Source organism: Salvelinus alpinus, chromosome 2, assembly GCF_045679555.1.
Source record: "Salvelinus alpinus chromosome 2, SLU_Salpinus.1, whole genome shotgun sequence".
Classification (NCBI taxonomy): domain Eukaryota; kingdom Metazoa; phylum Chordata; class Actinopteri; order Salmoniformes; family Salmonidae; genus Salvelinus; species Salvelinus alpinus.
In genome coordinates this window covers 72,663,644-72,684,014 of record NC_092087.1, presented here as the reverse complement: position 1 = coordinate 72,684,014, position 20,371 = coordinate 72,663,644, and the positions used below count along the sequence as shown (strand labels likewise).

At 41.4% G+C, this 20,371-nt stretch overlaps 1 protein-coding gene across 7 annotated transcripts; it reads left to right on the top strand.

The window, feature by feature from the left end:
* Positions 1-799: 799 nt before the first annotated feature.
* LOC139567700 (CD276 antigen homolog) lies at positions 800-20,257 on the top strand. Of its 7 annotated transcripts, none has more exons than XM_071389126.1 (8): positions 800-898; positions 11,326-11,402; positions 11,618-11,962; positions 12,758-13,078; positions 14,347-14,472; positions 14,963-14,995; positions 16,167-16,214; positions 16,745-20,257. In XM_071389126.1, exons 2-8 carry the CDS (start codon positions 11,336-11,338, stop codon positions 16,765-16,767), a joined length of 963 nt encoding a protein of 320 aa, XP_071245227.1. In that variant the 5' UTR covers positions 800-898; positions 11,326-11,335; the 3' UTR covers positions 16,768-20,257. The 7 variants fall into 7 exon arrangements, with proteins under 7 accessions (XP_071245227.1, XP_071245226.1, XP_071245228.1 ...); XM_071389125.1 differs by having other exon boundaries at positions 11,326-11,408; XM_071389129.1 differs by having other exon boundaries at positions 864-898; positions 11,326-11,408; positions 11,881-11,962.
* Positions 20,258-20,371: the final 114 nt, after the last annotated feature.

Sequence of the window (20,371 nt, the reverse complement as noted above, 5' to 3'; positions counted from 1 at the left end):
TATTGTCATTCTGAAAGCAGAGTGAAACAGGTTTTCCTCTAGGATTTTGCCTGTGCTTGGCGCCATTCCATTTACTTTCTATCCTGAAAAACTCTCCAGTCCTTAACGACTACAAACATACCATAACATGATAAAGCCATCCCTATGCTTCAAAATATGGAGAGTGGTACTCAGTAATGTGTTGTATTGGATTTGCCCAAAGATAACACTTTGTATTCAAGACAAAAAGTGAATTGCTTTGCCACATTCTTTGCAGTATGACTTTGGTGCCTTGTTGTAAACAGGATTCATGTTTTGGAATATTTTTTATTCTGTACAGGCTTCTTTCTTTTCACTCAGCCAATTAGGTTAATATTGTGGAGAGTAACTACAATGTTGTTAATCCCTCCTCAGTTAAACAGTATTACTGCACACAGAGTGAGTCCATGCAACTTGTTATGTGACTTGTTAAGCACATTTTTACTCCTGGATGTATTTAAGCTTACCTTAACAAAGGGGTTGAATACTTATTGACTCAAGACATTTCATCTTTTCATTTTTTATTAATTTATTTGTCAAAATTTCGAAAAGTATAATTCCACTTTGACATTATGGTGATTTGTGTGTTTTTAAAAAATACATTTTTACCAGGCAAGTCAGTTAAGAACAAATTCTTATTTTCAATGACGGCCTAGGAACAGTGGGTTAACTGCCTGTTCAGGGGCAGAACGACAGATTTGTACCTAGGAATTAAAGGGGTGTCAATACTTTCTGAAGGCACGTACAGTAATTGACACGTCAATTGACACGTAATAGCGAAAGCGAAAGTAGCGAAACAGCCTGTTGCATGTCAATTTTGCAATCTTTATCAGATCTTTCGACACCTTCTAAACGTCAACAGCCTGTAGGGGTTTGCGAGGTAAGATTTTTACGTTTTCCTTGTCTGTAGACTGTTTTGTTTTTCTGAGTAAATATTCTTAATTGTTGCTCATTGATATTGTTTTATAAATTTGAAAAATAAATGTTAGTGTGTTCGAGACACAATTATTTGTATGTGCAACTTTTTAAAAGTTGACCCTGCCTACAGTACACTACATGGAGGATTCGAGAATAACTAGGTTGCCTGCATGTGGGTTGTTGTGAGTTATATGCAACTGACAGTGGCTACTCAAAACCATTATGGGTAACGTTAGGCTATCCTTCACGAGGAGTAGATTTTTGAGGTACGGTTACTAGTAATGTTTCTTTGCTTAGAGCTAATATTACCCTCAAAATACATGGTGGACTTTCCCTAGTCGAACAGGCTATACCACCTCTTATCTATTTGCACAGTAAAAGAGAAAGTTCGGAGTCCTTTTGTGTTATCATACATTTTGGCGCTTTCTCCACATGTCAAGTATACTATATGGAATTGCTTGTTCGTTTTTTCCCCCAAACCACAACCACGTGAAGTGCTGAGTCCATAAACTGAATTATAGTTATAGAACTTCCTTCTCCTTTACTTCCCCTTTACTCAACTGCGATTCTACTGCAAAATGTATTCAATAACTGGTTGGTTTACTCCAGATAAAAAATGTTTTCTATTAACATTACACCCATACAATGTCTAGTTTATTAAAAAAGGAATTGATAATTGCATCACAACCATCTGGGAACGCAAAGGTGCAAGGCAGTACACTCTATATATCACAATGACAAATATGTCATTAAAAAAATATATACAGTACTATCAAAGACCAGGTGGAGTACAAAGACTGCTAAAGAAAAAATTGAAGAGGAGGGTACTGCACATTTGTCTCTCGATTGTTCCATACATCTGAGCATCCGTAGGCCTATTTTATGCGTCACTAGGGAGAAAAGAAAATCCCTTATTCTCCCATTGCAGCTGTTTATTCCTATTCTTCAGCTGCATTGGCTCTAGAAGCAATGAGGATATGTAGACCTACCACCTCCTGCCGTTGTGCCCTTGACCAAGGCACTTAGCCCCCCACATAGAACTGCACTGTTAATCACATGTCAACATGTGGTTAACCCTCCATCTGGAGAGCTCCTGGCTTTTTCAACATTACAACCAAATACTTTTGTCTTTATAAAAGAATTCCCTCATTCAATAAATCAGGGATCAAATGGATAAGGTAGGCTACTTCAAAGGTATCTAACTAGACATGTTTATATATACGGCATAAATATTCATGTTTCGGGGGAGATCTATGCACAGCAAGTTATTTGTCAATTAGGCTATTCTTCAAATATTTTTGTTACGTTGTCGCAATTACATGGCTACTGTTTAATTGAGGAGAATTCCCGTTTTCCAACAGTGCAGATCTATTTAGGCTCGACAGTGCGGGTGGAAAGGCAACAACGGAACTAATGCTTAGATAGCGATAGTTAACTAGCGAGATAACTGCTACAAGTTATGTTTTAAATTGGTGATCTAGTTAATCCGTCATTATTTTATACCTGCTGCTGAAATGTCTCGCTCTCTCTCCTCGGGCAATGGACCACTCACACTGGCACACACCACAGACATGCACTGAAGGGTCATTCCGATAATGGCTGATATGTCGTTTTTTAATTGATTGATCATATTTAAAAGTGTGCTTTCATGAATTACGTTAACAACAATTATGAAAGAAATTTCCATGACTTTTAATTTCCTTACAAACAGTGGCGGAGCTAGAGTTTTCTACATGGTGTGGCCGGGGGGGGGGGGGGGGGGCAAGGCTACTTCAGGGGGTCCATAGACCATGACAGAAAATGAGTGTGTAACCCTAACCTGGCGGTTAAGGAGCATGAATGAATCCTATGATTGCTGATTAGAGGTAGAAGTGATAATAACTATAAATAACTGTTATGAGGCTTTCATCCATGGAGTCTGTCAGACCTCCAGATGATCTGTTCACGGTCACCTTTCGCTGAGCCCACAGCCCCCCGAAGGCTGTTCAAAGAGGAGTATGTTCTTCCCTGACTGTAAATCTCACGTTTGAGAAGGGCCCATACGTTCTCACTAGGATTTAAGTCAGGTGAGGAAGGGCGGCCAGGTCATTATTCAGGCATCTTTGAGGCCCTTGCTGGCTAGCCAAGCAGTGGAGTACTTGGATGCAGGCGATGGAGCATAAAGATCAGGGTCTTCCTGCACCACTGCAGTAGGGAGTTGAGTTTCAGTCCATCTTCAAGCCGAAAAGGTCCAACTACCTCATCCTTAATGATAGCAGCCCGTACCAGTACCCCTCCTCCACCTCGCTGGCGCCTGACTTGAAGTGGTGTCCGTTTTACCTGTGTTAATGCAGCTGCCTAATAATTATGCACACATTTGATATAAGGTGTTATTCACCTTTGCCACACCCTCCCTCATGACTCAAACACCTGAACATGGTTCAATCCAAGGGTCCAGAGTAACGTCGAGGTCACGTTCAGATGGTTTGGAGTTGGAACATGTGCATAGAAGTAATGATGAGACCAGAATACTGCCTGTGGTCAGTGGTCCCGTGGTCCCGTGTGGCTCAGTTGGTAGAGCATGGCGCTTGCAACGCCAGGGTTGTGGGTTCATTCCCCACGGGGGGACCAGGATGAATATGTATGAACTTTCCAATTTGTAAGTCGCTCTGGATAAGAGCGTCTGCTAAATGACTTAAATGTAAATGTAAATGATAATTCACTTAACCCAGAGTTCTTCAATGTGGCAGATAGTGTGGTCCAAAAGGGTTACCTCAGTAGAATTTTTTAACATACTATGAATAGTCAGTGTCTCTACCTCAGAACTGCAGATCCATTTCTTTATTTCTCTCTCTCACACACACACACTGTACTGTACTCACATACTGGAGAGACTTGGATCACTCTGTTTTCATGAATATATCATCTGGGTCTATATGTGTTGAACATCAAAATATTTTCAGAAAATAAAGCACCCTGGAGATAAGATAGCATTTGTGTGTTAAATAAATTGCATAGTTTATTTACAAAAAAGGAAATTTACAAAAAAAACACACTGCAATTTGACATACCAGGTATCAAGCAGAAATGGACTTGAAAAATGAAAATCATTTTGGTTTCCATCAATATTACAAACGTGCAGTATCATATTTATGCTAATATATATTATGTTAACTAATAGCAAAGACAAGTTTTGGAATTGGCCTAATCAAGACCAAATGAAATCTGTGTGACATCATACCCTTTGGATTTATAATGTTAGAATGCCAGTGTACTAGCTAGTACACAGTGCAGGTTTTAATCATGACCAGCCTAAGTGCCAAATTATCCTAGGTAGATTTAAAACAGCATAATTTTGCGGATCTGGTGAGAACTGGCAAAATGTTTCACAAAGTCATCCATGTTGAGGGAGCGTGCCCTCCTTGACTCAACACGGAGAATTCTGAGGTGACTTTTTATTTTTTTATTTACCCTTTATTTAACCAGGTAGGCAAGTTGAGAACAAGTTCTCATTTACAATTGCGACCTGGCCAAGATAAAGCAAAGCAGTTCGACACATACAACAACACAGAGTTACACATGGAGTAAAACAAACATACAGTCAATAATACAGTAGAAAAATAAGTCTATATACAATGTGAGCAAATGAGGTGAGATAAGGGAGGTAAAGGCAAAAAAAGGCCATGGTGGCAAAGTAAATACAATATAGCAAGTAAAACACTGGAATGGTAGATTTGCAGTGGAAGAATGTGTAAAGTAGAAATAGAAATAATGGGGTGCAAAGGAGCTAAATAAATAAATACAGTAGGGGAACAGGTAGTTGTTTGGGCTAAATTATAGATGGGCTATGTACAGGTGCAGTAATCTGTGAGCTGCTCTGACAGCTGGTGCTTAAAGCTAGTGAGGGAGATAAGTGTTTCCAGTTTCAGAGATTGTTGTAGTTCGTTCCAGTCATTGGCAGCAGAGAACTGGAAGGAGAGGCGGCCAAAGGAGGAATTGGCTTTAGGGGTGACCAGAGAGATATACCTGCTGGAGCGCGTGCTACAGGTGGGTGCTGCTATGGTGACCAGCGAGCTGAGATAAGGGGGGACTTTACCAAGCAGGGTCTTGTAGATGACCTGGAGCCAGTGGGTTTGGCGATGAGTATGAAGCGAGGGCCAGCTAACGAGAGCGTACAGGTCGCAGTGGTGGGTAGTATATGGGGCTTTGGTGACAAAACAGATGGCACTGTGATAGACTGCATCCAATTTATTGAGTAGGGTATTGGAGGCTATTTTGTAAATGACATCGCCGAAGTCGAGGATCGGTAGGACGGTCAGTTTTACGAGGGTATGTTTGGCAGCATGAGTGAAGGATGCTTTGTTGCGAAATAGGAAGCCAATTCTAGATTTAACTTTGGATTGGAGATGTTTGATGTGAGTCTGGAAGGAGAGTTTACAGTCTAACCAGACACCTAGGTAGTTGTAGTTGTCCACATATTCTAAGTCAGAACCGTCCAGAGTAGTGATGCTGGACGGGCGGGCAGGTGCAGGCAGTGATCGGTTGAAGAGCATGCATTTAGTTTTACTTGTATTTAAGAGCAGTTGGAGGTCACGGAAGGAGAGTTGTATGGCATTGAAGCTCGTCTGGAGGGTTGTTAACACAGTGTCCAAAGAAGGGCCAGAAGTATACAGAATGGTGTCATCTGCGTAGAGGTGGATCAGAGACTCACCAGCAGCAAGAGCGACATCATTGATGTATACAGAGAAGAGAGTCGGCCCAAGAATTGAACCCTGTGGCACCCCCATAGACTGCCAGAGGCCCGGACAACAGGCCCTCCGATTTGACACACTGAACTCTATCAGAGAAGTAGTTGGTGAACCAGGCGAGGCAATCATTTGAGAAACCAAGGCTATCGAGTCTGCCGATGAGGATGTGGTGATTGACAGAGCCGAAAGCCTTGGCCAGGTCAATGAATACGGCTGCACAGTATTGTTTCTTATCGATGGCGGTTAAGATACCGTTTAGGACCTTGAGCGTGGCTGAGGTGCACCCATGACCAGCTCTGAAACCAGATTGCATAGCGGTGAAGGTGCGGTGGGATTCGAAATGGTCGGTAATCTGTTTGTTGACTTGGCTTTCGAAGACCTTAGAAAGGCAGGGTAGGATAGATATAGGTCTGAAGCAGTTTGGGTCAAGAGTGTCCCCCCCTTTGAAGAGGGGGATGACCGCAGCTGCTTTCCAATCTTTGGGAATCTCAGACGACACGAAAGAGAAGTTGAACAGGCTAGTAATACGGGTTGCAACAATTTCGGCAGATAATTTTAGAAAGAAAGGGTCCAGATTGTCTAGCCCGGCTGATTTGTAGGGGTCCAGATTTTGCAGCTCTTTCAGAACATCAGCTGACTGGATTTGGGAGAAGGAGAAATGGGGAAGGCTTGGGCGAGTTGCTGTGGGGGGTGCAGTGCTGTTGACCGGGGTAGCGGTAGCAAGGTGGAAAGCATGGCCAGCCGTAGAAAAATGCTTATTGAAATTCTCAATTATAGTGGATTTATCGGTGGTGACAGAGTTTCCTATCCTCAGTGCAGTGGGCAGCTGGGAGAAGGTGTTCTTATTCTCAATGGACTTTACAGTGTTCCAGAACTTTTTTGGAGTTTGTGTTGCAGGAAGCAAATTTCTGCTTGGCTTTCCTAACTGCTTGTGTATATTGTTTTCTAACTTCCCTGAAAAGTTGCATATCACGGGGGCTGTTCGATGCTAATGCAGAACGCCATAGGATGTTTTTGTGTTGGTTAAGGGCAGTCAGGTCTGGAGAGAACCAGTTCTGGTTCTAAATATCTTGAAAGGGGCATGCTTATTTAAGATGGTGAGGAAGGCATTTAAAAAAAATAACCAGGCATCCTCTACTGACGGGACGAGATCAATATCCTTCCAGGATACCCTGGCCAGGTCGATTAGAAAGGCCTGCTCGCTGAAGTGTTTCAGGGAGCGTTTGACAGTGATGAGTGGAGGTCGTTTGACCGCTGACCCATTACGGATGTAGGCAATGAGGCAGTGATCGCTGAGATCTTGGTTGAAAACAGCAGAGGTGTATTTAGAGGGCAAGTTGGTTAGGATGATATCTATGAGGGTGCCAGTGTTTACGGCTTTGGGGTGGTCCCTGGTAGGTTCATTGATCATTTGTGTGAGATTGAGGTCATCAAGCTTAGATTATAGGATGGCTGGGGTGTTAAGCATGTCCCAGTTTAGGTCACCTAGCAGCACGAGCTCTGAAGATAGATGGGGGGCAATCAGTTCACATATGGTGTCCAGAGCACAGCTGGGGGCAGAGGGTGGTCTATAGCAGGCGGCAACAGTGAGAGACTTGTTTTTAGAGAGGTGGGTTTTTAAAAGTAGAAGTTCAAATTGTTTGGGTACAGACCTGGATAGTAGGACAGAACTCTGCAGGCTATCTCTGCAGTAGATTGCAACACCGCCCCCTTTGGACGTTCTATCTTGTCTGAACATTTTTTAGTTAGGGATGGAGATTTCAGAGTTTTTGGTGGTTTTTCCTAAGCCAGGATTCAGACACGGCTAGGACATCCGGGTTGGCAGAGTGGGCTAAAGAGTGAATAAAACGATAAAATAGCTTCAAGGTATAATGTACAGACAAAGGTATGGTAGGATGTGAATACAGTGGAGGTAAACCTAGGCATTGAGTGATGATGAGAGAGATATTGTTGAAACCAGGTGATGTCATCGCATGTGTGGGTGGTGGAACTGAAATGTTGGATAAGGTATAATGAGCAGGGCTAGAGGCTCTACAGTGAAATAAGCCAATAAACACTAACCAGAACAGGAATGGACAAGGCATATTGACATTAAAGAGAGGCATGCTTAGCCGAGGGAGTAGTGAGGTTGGTTGGGGTCACGGCGATTCAGACAGCTAGCCGGGCCATGGGTAGCAAGCTGGCAGAGGATGGAGGTCTGTTTTTAGCCACCTTGTGCGTTTCCGTCGGTAGATTAGTGGGGTTCCGTGTGGTAGAGGGGACCAATCCAATTGGCAAAATAGATATAGTTATAGTGGCCCAAGAAAATTGTCCGATAGACCTATTCAGACTTAACCTGTCATCAACCATTGTTGTCCTAAGGTGGGTTTTATTCAGTTTTACAGCTGAGAACCTTCTCTCGCAAGAAGCACTGCTGACTGGTGTAACAACAGAAATCTTACAAAGTCAAAATAGCTCATGGAAGGTTCTAGAAGGTTCTAGAAACACAACAAAGTCAAGGAGAGTAGACGGTCTGTCCCTTCCACTTTTCTCTCTCCTATCAAGAAGCCGCTTGGTTTGATGAACCTCATGTTTGAGGTCCTCTAAATCTGACTCAAAGGTCTGAACAAAGGCAAACAGGCTCCTCAATCAAGAATGTTGTACTCTTTGGGTTGAAAGACTGGACCCCTTGCATTATCTCGCAATTCTTCTTTGAAAAACGCCTCTGCAGCTCAGCTGTGAGACTGTCAAGCACCTGATAAAAGATAGCTCTTTGGAAGCTCTCACCATCACTTTGGTCACTATTTTTCTGTCCTACGGTGCTCTTCAACAATGAGTCATGAAATCGTAAGCTGTCTTTTGCACACTGTTTGTACACTTATTTTGCAGTGCTCTGCAATCTCTTCAACCTCTTTCCATAGTTCTCCAAAGTAACCCTCACTTCTGTAGTCCTGTAATGTGTCTGTAAGGGCACCTACTAGATCCACAGGTCATGCTGGGTCAAGAGAGCTTGATTGGAGCATGTCAGAAAGACATTTGGCATCACCAAGCACTTTACAAAAGGTAACCAAAAGCCCTATGACATGTAAATCAATCTGAGAAAGAAGGCCCCTTGCCTCCACTGATCTATCACCACTATTTTCAAGTGTGATATCCTGTAGCACTCTCAGAACTGCTGGAAGCCTGTCCCTCAGATTACGGCATGCCATGTATCTGCATGCCCACCTTACATCCGTAAGTCTCTGTAGTCCCCTGGGCTGCTGTTGTGGATACAACTCTTTCTGAACTACAAGCCACTTGAGATGAACGTACGACCCAGATACAGAGTTATAAAGCCTCTGCAGGAGAGCAAAAAAGTGAACTGCCTCAGGCACTGATTTTACAGCATTTACAAGAACGAAATTCAAACAATGTGCATTACAGTGGACACAGAATGCAAATCTTGCACTGTTTTTAATCCGTGCAGACACACCAGAATGCTTTCCGCTCATGACGGATGCACCGTCATAGCCTTGCCCCACAAGATTATTTCTGTAGTCCAGACCATGTTTTTCAAGGCAATCAATTATCATTTTTGTGAGCCCTGCTGCATCTAAGCTTTCAGCTGACTGAAAGTGTAAAAAGCTTTCGTGGATGGCCCCTTTGTAATTGAACCTCACAACTAAAGACATTTGTTCTTTTTTCTTCAAATCTTTGGTTTCATCTGCAATTACACTAAAAACGTAACTTTCTTTTACTTCTCTTATTATTTCACTTTGTACCGTCTCATCTAAGCCCTCAAGAACTTCCTTCTGGATTTGGTGGCTTCCTTCTGGATTTGGTGGCAACTTAGCATTGCCACATGCATTCATCTTTTTCTCTTTGAGACGGTCACGCTTTGCTGTTTCTTCTAAGATTGTCAAAACATTACCCTTGTTGTGAGAGTCATCAGACTCTCGATGACCTCTCTGCACTATATTTTGAGTGGCAGTTAATAGGAGCACATCTGCAGTTGTTTTAATGTAAGTACAGTTTTCCTCCACTTTCTTTTTTCGGTTCTCATTTCTGACATCTAACATTGATGAGTTGCTGTCAATAGCCCTTTTATACTGATTCCAAGCATACATAGCATTGATATGATGCTCTGCCTTCAAATGGAGCTTAAACCCAGAATCTTTAAACAGCACATTTTTCCAGTTACAAAAACCTGACGGTGATGTGAAGGCAGATTCATGTGTATTGGGCAAAGAAAAGCTGCCTACAGGCGAAACAATAAATAAAATATTGATTTACAGAATATTCAATCCATGAATTGTCCTTATACCAGGAGCTGTTGAAAGCCCTTTTCCTAGTACCATGCTGAGTTCTGGGAAATGTTTTCAAACACGGCTGTACAGGATCTGGATCTTGAAATACACATGAAACAATGTCATATCTCTATGGAAATGTATAATTAAGGGAGCCACAAGATTAGATACTAACAGCTGCTAGCTAAAATGCGTAGTTTAAAGTATAGGCCTGGCCTACCATTGGTTCCTTTTGGAACAGCATATCTGGTGGTTGATGCAGTTGGGATCGGCCCGGTGACATTCCTGGCAGCTCTGGCTCACTGTCTTGCTCAGAGCCAGATGCTTCTGTGTCATCCCTTAACACAAGAACCATTAGTGTGTAATCACAATAAAAATGCCACAGCCATCAAAACAAGAACACATATGAATCAACAACCAACATTTTAAAGTGAGGCTTAATCTGACAGAATGATCTATTACAAGCTGAATTTAAACTTACATTTACATTTACATTTAAGTCATTTAGCAGACGCTCTTATCCAGAGCGACTTACAAGTTGGTGCATTCACCTTATGATGTCCAGTGGAACAACCACTTTACAATAGTGCATCTAACTCTAAGGGGGGGGGGGGGGGGGTTAGAAGGATTACTTTATCCTATCCTAGGTATTCCTTAAAGAGGTGGGGTTTCAGGTGTCTCCGGAAGGTGGTGATTGATTCCGCTGACCTGGCGTCGTGGGGGAGTTTGTTCCACCATTGGGGTGCCAGAGCAGCGAACAGTTTTGACTGGGCTGAGCGGGAGCTGTACTTCCTCAGAGGTAGGGAGGCGAGCAGGCCAGAGGTGGATGAACGCAGTGCCCTTGTTTGGGTGTAGGGCCTGATCAGAGCCTGAAGGTACGGAGGTGCCGTTCCCCTCACAGCTCCGTAGGCAAGCACCATGGTCTTGTAGCGGATGCGAGCTTCAACTGGAAGCCAGTGGAGAGAGCGGAGGAGCGGGGTGACGTGAGAGAACTTGGGAAGGTTGAACACCAGACGGGCTGCGGCGTTCTGGATGAGTTGTAGGGGTTTAATCGCACAGGCAGGGAGCCCAGCCAACAGCGAGTTGCAGTAATCCAGACGGGAGATGACAAGTGCCTGGATTAGGACCTGCGCCGCTTCCTGTGTGAGGCAGGGTCGTACTCTGCGAATGTTGTAGACTGACTGCCTGGTAGATGCTCTGCCCTTGTGGTGGTAGACTGGATCCTTGTGAAGACTCTGACTAGCCTCAGCTAGGGAGCTGCTTTCTGTTGCTTTTTTTGCAGTCCGGAGCCATTTTGAGTGACAGACAGTGTATAAAGCTACCTCACGGGGTCTAGAGACTTGCCTCATACTGTTGTGACAAGTGTTGTCATTGTACATTTCTCTCTTCCTACTCAGGAATCCAAAGATGACTTCAGCTACCAGCTTCCTGTTTTTTGCGATCCATTTAGCCTGTATCAGAGCTGGAAATTCCTGTAAGTGTAAGTTGTGCCATGAATTCCATAATAATGGTTATATACAAAAATAGCTTTCAGCTGATTGTTACCTTTCTCTGTGGTTAGGGAGAACTGTATATTGTTTTTTTTAACAAAAAGTTCAATAAGTTTGGCCACATGATAAAACTGACTATTAAAACAGTAATTCTCTCTTGTATTAATGTCATTTTTTTTCTCTGATATTTTACTAACAGCATTTGTCAAACTGGAGTGTAAAACAGAATACCATGGGGTTTATGGTCAGCAGTTAATTCTAGGGTGCATTGTCAAACCTATGGTTGAGAATGTGACCATCAAAACGGTGACCTGGAAGAGAATGGGAGCTGCTGCTAAAGATGATGCTAATTTGTTGGAATACCATAGAGATAAAATGGACCTAACCCCTGGGTTTACATTTGCTGAGCCGTCCTGGAACAAGAATAATATGAATGTGTCCTTGTTGTTGACAAATACCAAGATGGCCGACAAGGGGGTGTATGAATGCATGGTGAACACAGACCGTGGTGATACTACAGCTACAATCAGCCTCAGTGTCACAGGTGAGTCGTAGAATGTCTACAGTTCAACCAAGTGTGATTTTAGGAAAATATACACATTTTTCAACACAGGTTCATGAAAGGAGCAAACTAAATATGTGAGATATTCAGCCAAGCTTGGAGGGCAATAGAAGAATAGAGAACATGTTTTTTAAATGTGTCTCGGCTCATAGGTTATGATGCCCATACGCTGAAATGCTTTGGAATGAAGTTCTATTCAACTTTCAATGTTGTCACACACACACACATACACACGCACACACACACGCAACCATACAACCACTAAGACTTGCATCGAGGATAGAATTGTGAAATATAGCTGGACAGGCTTTTCAATTCTGAGAAAGCACTTCCATACAGTTATGATACAAAGTTGATAAGGATGTTAATTCTGGAATATTCTCAGGGGGAGTTCAGATCTATTTGTAAGTGTGTGATTGGACAGCACAGCAGGAGCATTGTTACTTTCTGTTTCAGAATGACAGTGCTCAAATGGCACACGATAGTACCAGTGGGAATTTCCACAACTAGCCTCCATATTTTCTTTCTGCCCATTGTATGCAATCACAGTGTACCCAGACCAAATTAGAACATGTAATAGAGATAGAAGAAAGGTAATTCCAGTTGACTAAAATCACTCCTACGGTAATCTCATTCCAAGTCATAACCATTGGATTGACGTTGAAAAGGTGCAAAGTCCGTCTGGACAATGTTTACCCACTGACGTTGTATAACTACTGATGTAGCGTATATCAACCACATGCATAATATATTTTTCCCTTCCTCTCTCTCTTCCAGCTAAGTACAAGACTCCAACCATGAGCTCCATCCCTGAGACCAACATCAAAGAGAACACAGATGTGACCATTTTCTGCAACTCTACAGGCGGGCACCAGACAGGGTTGATCTGGTGGTTTGACCAGTTTGGCAGCAATTGGACGCGCAGTGCTGAACTGGTGGCCAAAGAGACTGACGATGGACTGTTCAGCCTCTCCAGTAAATTCACAGTGCTGAAGGCTACATCCAGTTACACAAACTACACGTGCAAAGTGCTCAATGTCAATGGTGCCGAGGAGGGGATGGCATCATTTGTGATCCAGTTTGCGCCGCGAGACTTAGGTACGTGCTGCCGTGCCTGCTACCTATGGGTATGAATATGTTGGTGATGTCATCCTTTGTAAAAGCAGGGTCAAGTCCAAAACCTGCCAGTCTCTCGTATTCCCTCATCCTGATCCTGATAATTGTAAAACAATTCAGCCTTAATCTAGTCTACCTTTATTAACATTTGCCTTTTTTTACGACGTCTTTATCACATTTCTGAACGCAATAAAAGTCAGCCTTATAATGAGAGAACAACATGTCACTGAGGAGTGGAGTAGGTCAGGCCGTAACATGCTCCCAAATCTGACTGAACATCTTCCTTGAAACTGGAAAAAAAAGGAAAATGCTTGTCTTGATTTGATTTGGGTAAGAAACAATAGATAGCAGTAGTAATGGCATCTTTTTGTAGGCACTAACTCCCCCAATGGTTTGTTGGACGAAACCTATGGGGAAACGAATGGAGTTTTTGTAGGGGTTTTGGATAAACGCCAAAAATAAGGTCTGTGGTAAGCAAAGGCTTAGGAGATCTTATATGTTTTGTTCTACGAGATAATCTTCATCAGTTAGCATAACTTTTTGTGAATTTTGAAGCCTTTATGTAATTTAATAAAGCACATAAAGGCTTCATAATTCATAAAGGTCATGTTAACTGACTGATAGTATCTCATAGAACAAAATGTATAAAATCTCCAAAACCTTTGTTAACCTCTGACCTTATTTTCGGCGTTTATCTCAAAACCATATTCTTTCCCCATTCATTTTCACCATAGGAATGGCTGAACAAACCAAGAGTAACTAATTTCCGGGTTTTAGGACTACAAGTGGTCCTCCAGCTGTTGTTCTTTAGCCTGGCTGGGCATTTTCCAAGACAAAGGATGCATCTAATGTCAAAACAAATTAGCAATGGGAAGTAAAGTAGCCCATTATTGCAGTCAATGACCAAAAGGGCCCTCTCTGGCCTCATGGGTGGAATGTTATGAATATTTTCCTTTTTTTTTTTTTTTTTTTTTTTTACAAATCCAGTGTTTCTATGTCAAAAGGTTTTGTTATATTTCAGTCTTCAATATTTGTTTAAGACTAATAATCTCTCTGTGTGACCTTGATTTAGCCCACTGCAGTAAAAGGTTATTAAGATGCATGCAGATTTGAACAGAGCTCAAGTCTGTGTGCGTGAAATGCCCTGATACTGACTTTGACCCAAGCACAACTAACCTTTTTCTCTCGACTTGATATGAATTGCCTATTGATTTTGTAACTCCCAATTTATGTCAATTTTGTCTGTCCAGGTAGTAAAGCTGACCACTTGGGTATTGTGTCCACTACCAAATGGCTAACCCCGGTTGTAGTCATAGGATCTCTGATCATTGGACTCCTTGCTGCACTGCTGTTATTTAAGAGGCGCTCTGCCCAACGTAAGTACATTAATTGTCATACTCATGTATCTGATCATGTATCTGTTTGTCATGCTAGCTGGTGCTAGATGAACCTGTACAGTGGCCCTGCCTCTGCCAAGCCTGCATGCTCTGGCAGCCATCCATTTTGGCTTTGCATGGGGGATTACACAACCTGTAATGCTGTCTGGTAACTCAGCCAATCAATGAATAAGGGTCATAGCTTTCACCTGGATTCACCTGGTCAGTCTATTTCATGGAAAGAGCAGGTGTCCTTAATGTTTTGTATACTCAGTGTATAATATTGTAATAAAACTATAATCTGTTCATGGATTAAGCATTAACTGCACTTGTAGGCTATTTAGTGTTAATCTATTAATGGATTAAGCATTAACTGCACTTGTAGGCTATTTATTGTTCATCAGCATCGCTTCTGGTTTAATGATGATCTTTTTTATTGAATTTGTTTTAAGCTAAATTGTAATAGTAGGTTTTGTGTCGATTTTGACAGGAGCTCGAAGGCAGTCCACCTTCCCATTAATGAGTATGTCCTTCAATATTCAGTATATGTCATTTTAATTTGTCACTTTGAGTTTATGGTTTCCCATCTTTCCTAGACAGTTCACAGAAGTCACTGTAAAAGCAATACATATACTTTATAATGACCTACATCATATTTTGAATATTTGATCAAAATTATAACTCAACAAATGAAAATGATTACATTTTCAAGGCAAAAGCAACACTCCGTAATGCATTCACATAGCCCAAACAGACTGGCACTCAGGCTATCATGTCAACCCCTTGTCACTCATTGTCATGCCTAACATCTTTGTCTTGACAATGAGCTATGGAGTTGGCAAGAGTAGTACAAACAGATATTTGACCAGGCTAGCATTCACATGATTTTGGTTTGTGAAACTAGCCACTCAGCCTTGGTCAGTAAAACTGTGAAACTGTGGCCACTCACCCATAACACATGTCTGTCTGTTCTCACCCTTCCAAATCTCCTCACTAACCACATCCTCTATCAGTTCCTCTTTACTGTAGCTTCAGAGGGAGAAACTTTGTTTACATTGTCTTATATGCTGTACATACAGTATCTGTCCTCTCAGTCCAGGGCAGGTGTTGGGCCCTCCAGGCGCAAAAATGGGCCTGTGTGTTAGACATTATTGCCTGTTTGTTAGATTTCTGGTCCCAGTCCGTCCCTGTATCTGTCACTGTATAATATCTGATATGCTGAACACACAGTATCTGACTTAGCTATCCTATTAAACATGACTACTAGGGTGATTGAATGTAGGTCAAAGGGTAGTGTTTCTTCCGTCACAAGTGGAGTATAAAATGGAGGCCGGATGATTACTAATTGTTTACCAAACCAGTTGGCGATGATAATGGCTTTGCTTTACCATTGTTCTCATGGGGAAATCTTAAGAATTGACTCACCCCTTTTCTAAATAAGGTAGTTTAGCTGCATGGCTGTGGTGAAGGGAGATTATTTATTTGGGTCATACTATTATGTAATACTGGGTGAAATATGGGCCTACCTGCACTGAGAGGAAAGACTTGCTGTCTTGACTAACTTTTCTCTTTCTGCCTATTAATTCTACTGAACTTTGGAGGAGGCAATGCTCATCTGGAGATTTAAATGTTCGATGACATTCCTCCACAATATGTCACAGATCAGCTTCTCACTTAGTGTTTTTCTTTTTTAGGTGGCCACCAAACAGATACCAGGCATGATCAAGATGTTGAGGCAGAAGGTACTGTGTCCACGTGTTCAATCTACAATTAATATATCTATATTTATATTGTAAATCTAATGAATATATCTATCTCAAACATATTGTATCTACATCTACTGTATTTAGAATAGCTATCTTTCTATTCAGCATCATAGCTTCATAGGGGACATGTTTTTCTTTTAAATGATTGAGTATCCTGTAGTTAACCTTGTAGTTATCTTGTAGTTTACATGCTGCTCTTGCTCCTTGTAATGATTAGTGAAGTGTCTCCTGTTTTTACTCTCTATTATTTTGTAACAATATGCTCTTTCTCTATCATTCTCTCTATCTCTCTCTCTCTCTTTCTCTCTCTCTCTCTCTCTCTCTCTCTCTCTCTCTCTCTCTCTCTCTCTCTCTCTCTCTCTCTCTCTCTCTCTCTCTCTCTCTCTCTCTCTCTCTCTCTCTCTCTCTCTCTCTCTCTCTCACCTTCTCTGTCTGTCTCTCTCTTTCTCTTTCACTCTCACTCTCTTTCGCTCTCTCTCTCTCTCTCTCTGTCTCCCTGTCGCCAGGTCTAAACAGTGACAGGAACTGATTTGTTAACTGGCAGTCTCTGGAAGGGACTGTTACCTTGACGATCAATAAGGGGCTTGTCACCATCACTGTCTTTTGATGGACTGTTTCCTGTTAAGTGTTCGGTGACAGTCACTTTGGCACTCAGGTCATTCTGATTCGAGGCATTTGTTTCTTCATAATCTACTGAGGATACCAGCCTTTAAGCACTGTGGTTGATTACAAATTATATAACTCTTTAACAGCCTATGTTTAAAAGCCTAACATGAATGGTTATATACAGAGTTGCCATGGTGTAGGTATACTGTAGATTCTACCAGCATGATTGTTAAAACTCAGGTCTGCTGAGCGCAAATTTGAATATTGTGAAAATCTGTGCAACTTCCGGTGCGGGTTTACTGTGAACACCGAGGCTGTACCTGCTTTAAGTTAGTTTTAACAGTGGTCAAGTAGGCTACTGTGGCTATTTGATCATAATGTAGGTCTACCAGAGTGGCCTACCATAATAAACAATGGAGAAAATGCATCCCATATCATTATAACATGGAAATAGCTGTTCAATCATTCAGCCTACAGTAGCAGCCAATGTGAGGTGTTCAATGTGGGCCTACATTCCATGAGACTTTTGAAAAAAACATGTAGGGCTTGACAGTAACCTGTTTATCCACTTGTCCTTCAAACAAGGAGGTGACTGAAAATGTTGTTGTGTTGTGTGATGCAAGAAACCACTTGCATCATTATTCCCATACCATTATTACAGAGAATGAGACAAATTATGCTACCCTCTGCCTATTGGCTTCTTAGCTTATTCAAGACTGAAATGCACACGTTTTGTGTTCTTGTAGGAAGCAATCACCCCCCCCAAAAAAACCATCAAAGTGAACACTTTGCTTGCCCCTACGAGGGTGAAATCGTTCCATGTGATTTCCTAGCATGGTTCCTGATCCGTTGGTACTGACTACAAATTATCAATAACTGGGCTAATAACTCACTAACTAGTGAACAAATGTACAAATGTGCACACGTCTAGTGAACAAATGCACAAATGTGCACACGTCGTTACATATAGCTCTCGCTTTGATCTACTCACAACCGCTCATGCTGTAAAAACAGTCCAGTTCAAAGTGAATGGCACAGATCTATATATGGCAATGGTCTATTTGCAGATAGGCCTACTGCAGCTGGTTATGGTGCACTGGTCTGTGTAGAGTACAAGCCTGAGTCTGCCTGTCAATGCAATAGAATCCTACTCTGATGCGTTTTGCCTACAACAAAATCTCTTATATATTTAGTTGTGCATAGTAAGTCTTGCATAGTTTGTTTTGTTTCGGTATGTTGTATTGAAAGTGGCTGATATTGCGTTGATTCGATCACAATTCCCACAGTAAAGGGAAACGCTGATAGTGTTAACTAACGGGGAAAACTCTAGAAAGTTGAGTAAAGTTCAGTCTCGCACAGGGCTGATATGTCTTCTGCATATCAGTCCCGGGGAGCTGCACATGCGCAGCGTAGAGGGAACATTGTTCATGAGTGTACACAGCACTTTAAAGAAAAAAGATGAAGTTCAACTAGTTTCGCCTCTGAGGTTTCGCAAGACTGTACAGTGCAATACGACATGTTTCATTTGACCAAAGATTTGTTGATCATCAGGTTTCTATAGATACTGCTGTGCCTGCCACTATTCTCCCTGGGCTTTGATTCTGCTACAATGTGTATGAGAAGAAATGTTATGCTAAATAGTACATTACTTTTGACTAGAAGGAATAGGGTGCCATTTTGAAGTCAACCTTTGACTTGACTTTGTGTAATCTCTGGAGCTTATTGTAACATTAACCAACCTTGTTACCAACAGCCAGCCTGTTGCTTCAATAGTTCTACCGCAGCAGTTTCTTTTGTTTTGTCCTTCCTTTTTCTGCTGGTGGAAAATTCTGATCTATGTATATGTCTTGCCCAGGCTCGCCTCCATGAAGTCAGTTTAATGGAACGCAACAGTAAACACGAAAAACAATGGACTAGAGTCAATTATTAATCAGAGAGAATTGGTATTAGTTTCAAGGTAACGTAAACATCTTCACCTGGTGGTTGATTATGATCACTTTGGAAAAACATTTCAAAACATTTTGTGTCGTGGTAGGGGCAGCAATTGTCTGATATTTATATAATGATCGTTTCAGTTCACACAATGTTTTACTGCGATCATGTTGCTGGTGATGGCGTTACATATTGACTGAGACTTCTGTTGTTGTATTGTGGCAACTTGAGGTGAATGCCGCCCACAACAAGACTACACCTCCCACAATTCCTTCCAACTCTTCTACAGTATCTGTTCCTTCTTGCTTAAGTGCATACTTGGCAGTTGGCACTGTAGATACAGATATGATTAACCTATCTCTGTGCCAGCCTGCATGGAACTATTCAGGGCTTTTTTATATTTTTTGTTGTTGTTGATTTTTGCTCAGATCTACTATGGTGGCTTGAGATGTCTGTGTGTAAAGTTATGACTATTTGCCAATTCTAACAAAAATAAGACATGTTATTTCGTAGTGTAATATGCCAAGATGAGAGAGGACTCCTGTCTGTATGAAGTGATATGTCAAGTGATTTGATAATAGGAACAAAAAACAGACAACTTCCTGTTTTCAGCATATAGATATGCCTGCTTGAGGCCTACTCCGCACATGTGACTTTGTTATTAAGGATGTCATTGAGATTAAAGCATTTTTACTTTGTCCAGATAAAACATGTAAAATGCAGAATATCATTTTGTATGATATTTCTGGGTATATTTCGCAAGGTGAAATTCCTGTTCAAATCGCGCACCTTGATACTGTTCATTAAATATAGGGCAGTGAGAAAGATGTTACACTGAATGTTTTGTAAATATTGTCAATTGTTGATTTTAAATACTACAATCTTTAAACAAATGAAAATCATAATTGATGGGGAGACTAATCTGCGTTCTTTCATGATCTACGATGTAAACTGTTTTCATAAGTTTTAAGGTACCAAAAGCAGTAAACCCATTGTGAGGAAAATGTATGTAATTACTGCACAAAGAGAAAATAATAATAATAATTATAATTATGTATTAATAATTATGTATTATATAAGTAGTTACAGTACCTGAAGACTGTATTTTTTTTTGCCCAGCGACAGTACATTAGTACACAGTAGCAAAACAATTCACAACGGAAAACGTATCTTATGTTCAGGTGGTCCATCTACATCGGCTTTCATTTCGTCCCTTGTGAATACAACCCTGGATTGATTGAACTGAAGTTAGACATGTGACACTGAACAGAAGCAACATGTCCACTAGAGGGAATTCTCTCCTCACATTCAAATTCTGATGCAAAGCGTGAGAAGAGAAGATATGATATGAGTTTGATTAACATTGAGAAAAATCGACATCTGAAAGATGAATAACATGAACACAACATGATGTAACTTTGATATGCTTTTTTAACATGCCTGTAGTTCTGTGAATGCAATAAAGTTCATTTACAGTTGGATCTGTTGTTGTGCTTTTATAACAATGCAGTCCATCTAAACTCTCCACTCACCATATTTTATGTCCAACACACTAACACAATAAACCATTGAGATTCGAATAACATATATATAGC

Excerpts from the sequence above, each read along its gene's own strand:
- LOC139567700 (XM_071389125.1), top strand. The coding sequence starts at position 11,336 with ATGACTTCAGCTACCAGCTTCCTGTTTTTTGCGATCCATTTAGCCTGT. Across the intron at positions 13,079-14,346 it reads GTTTGCGCCGCGAGACTTAG|GTAGTAAAGCTGACCACTTG; the intron begins GTACGTGCTGCC and ends TTGTCTGTCCAG. Across the intron at positions 14,473-14,962 it reads TAAGAGGCGCTCTGCCCAAC|GAGCTCGAAGGCAGTCCACC; the intron begins GTAAGTACATTA and ends CGATTTTGACAG.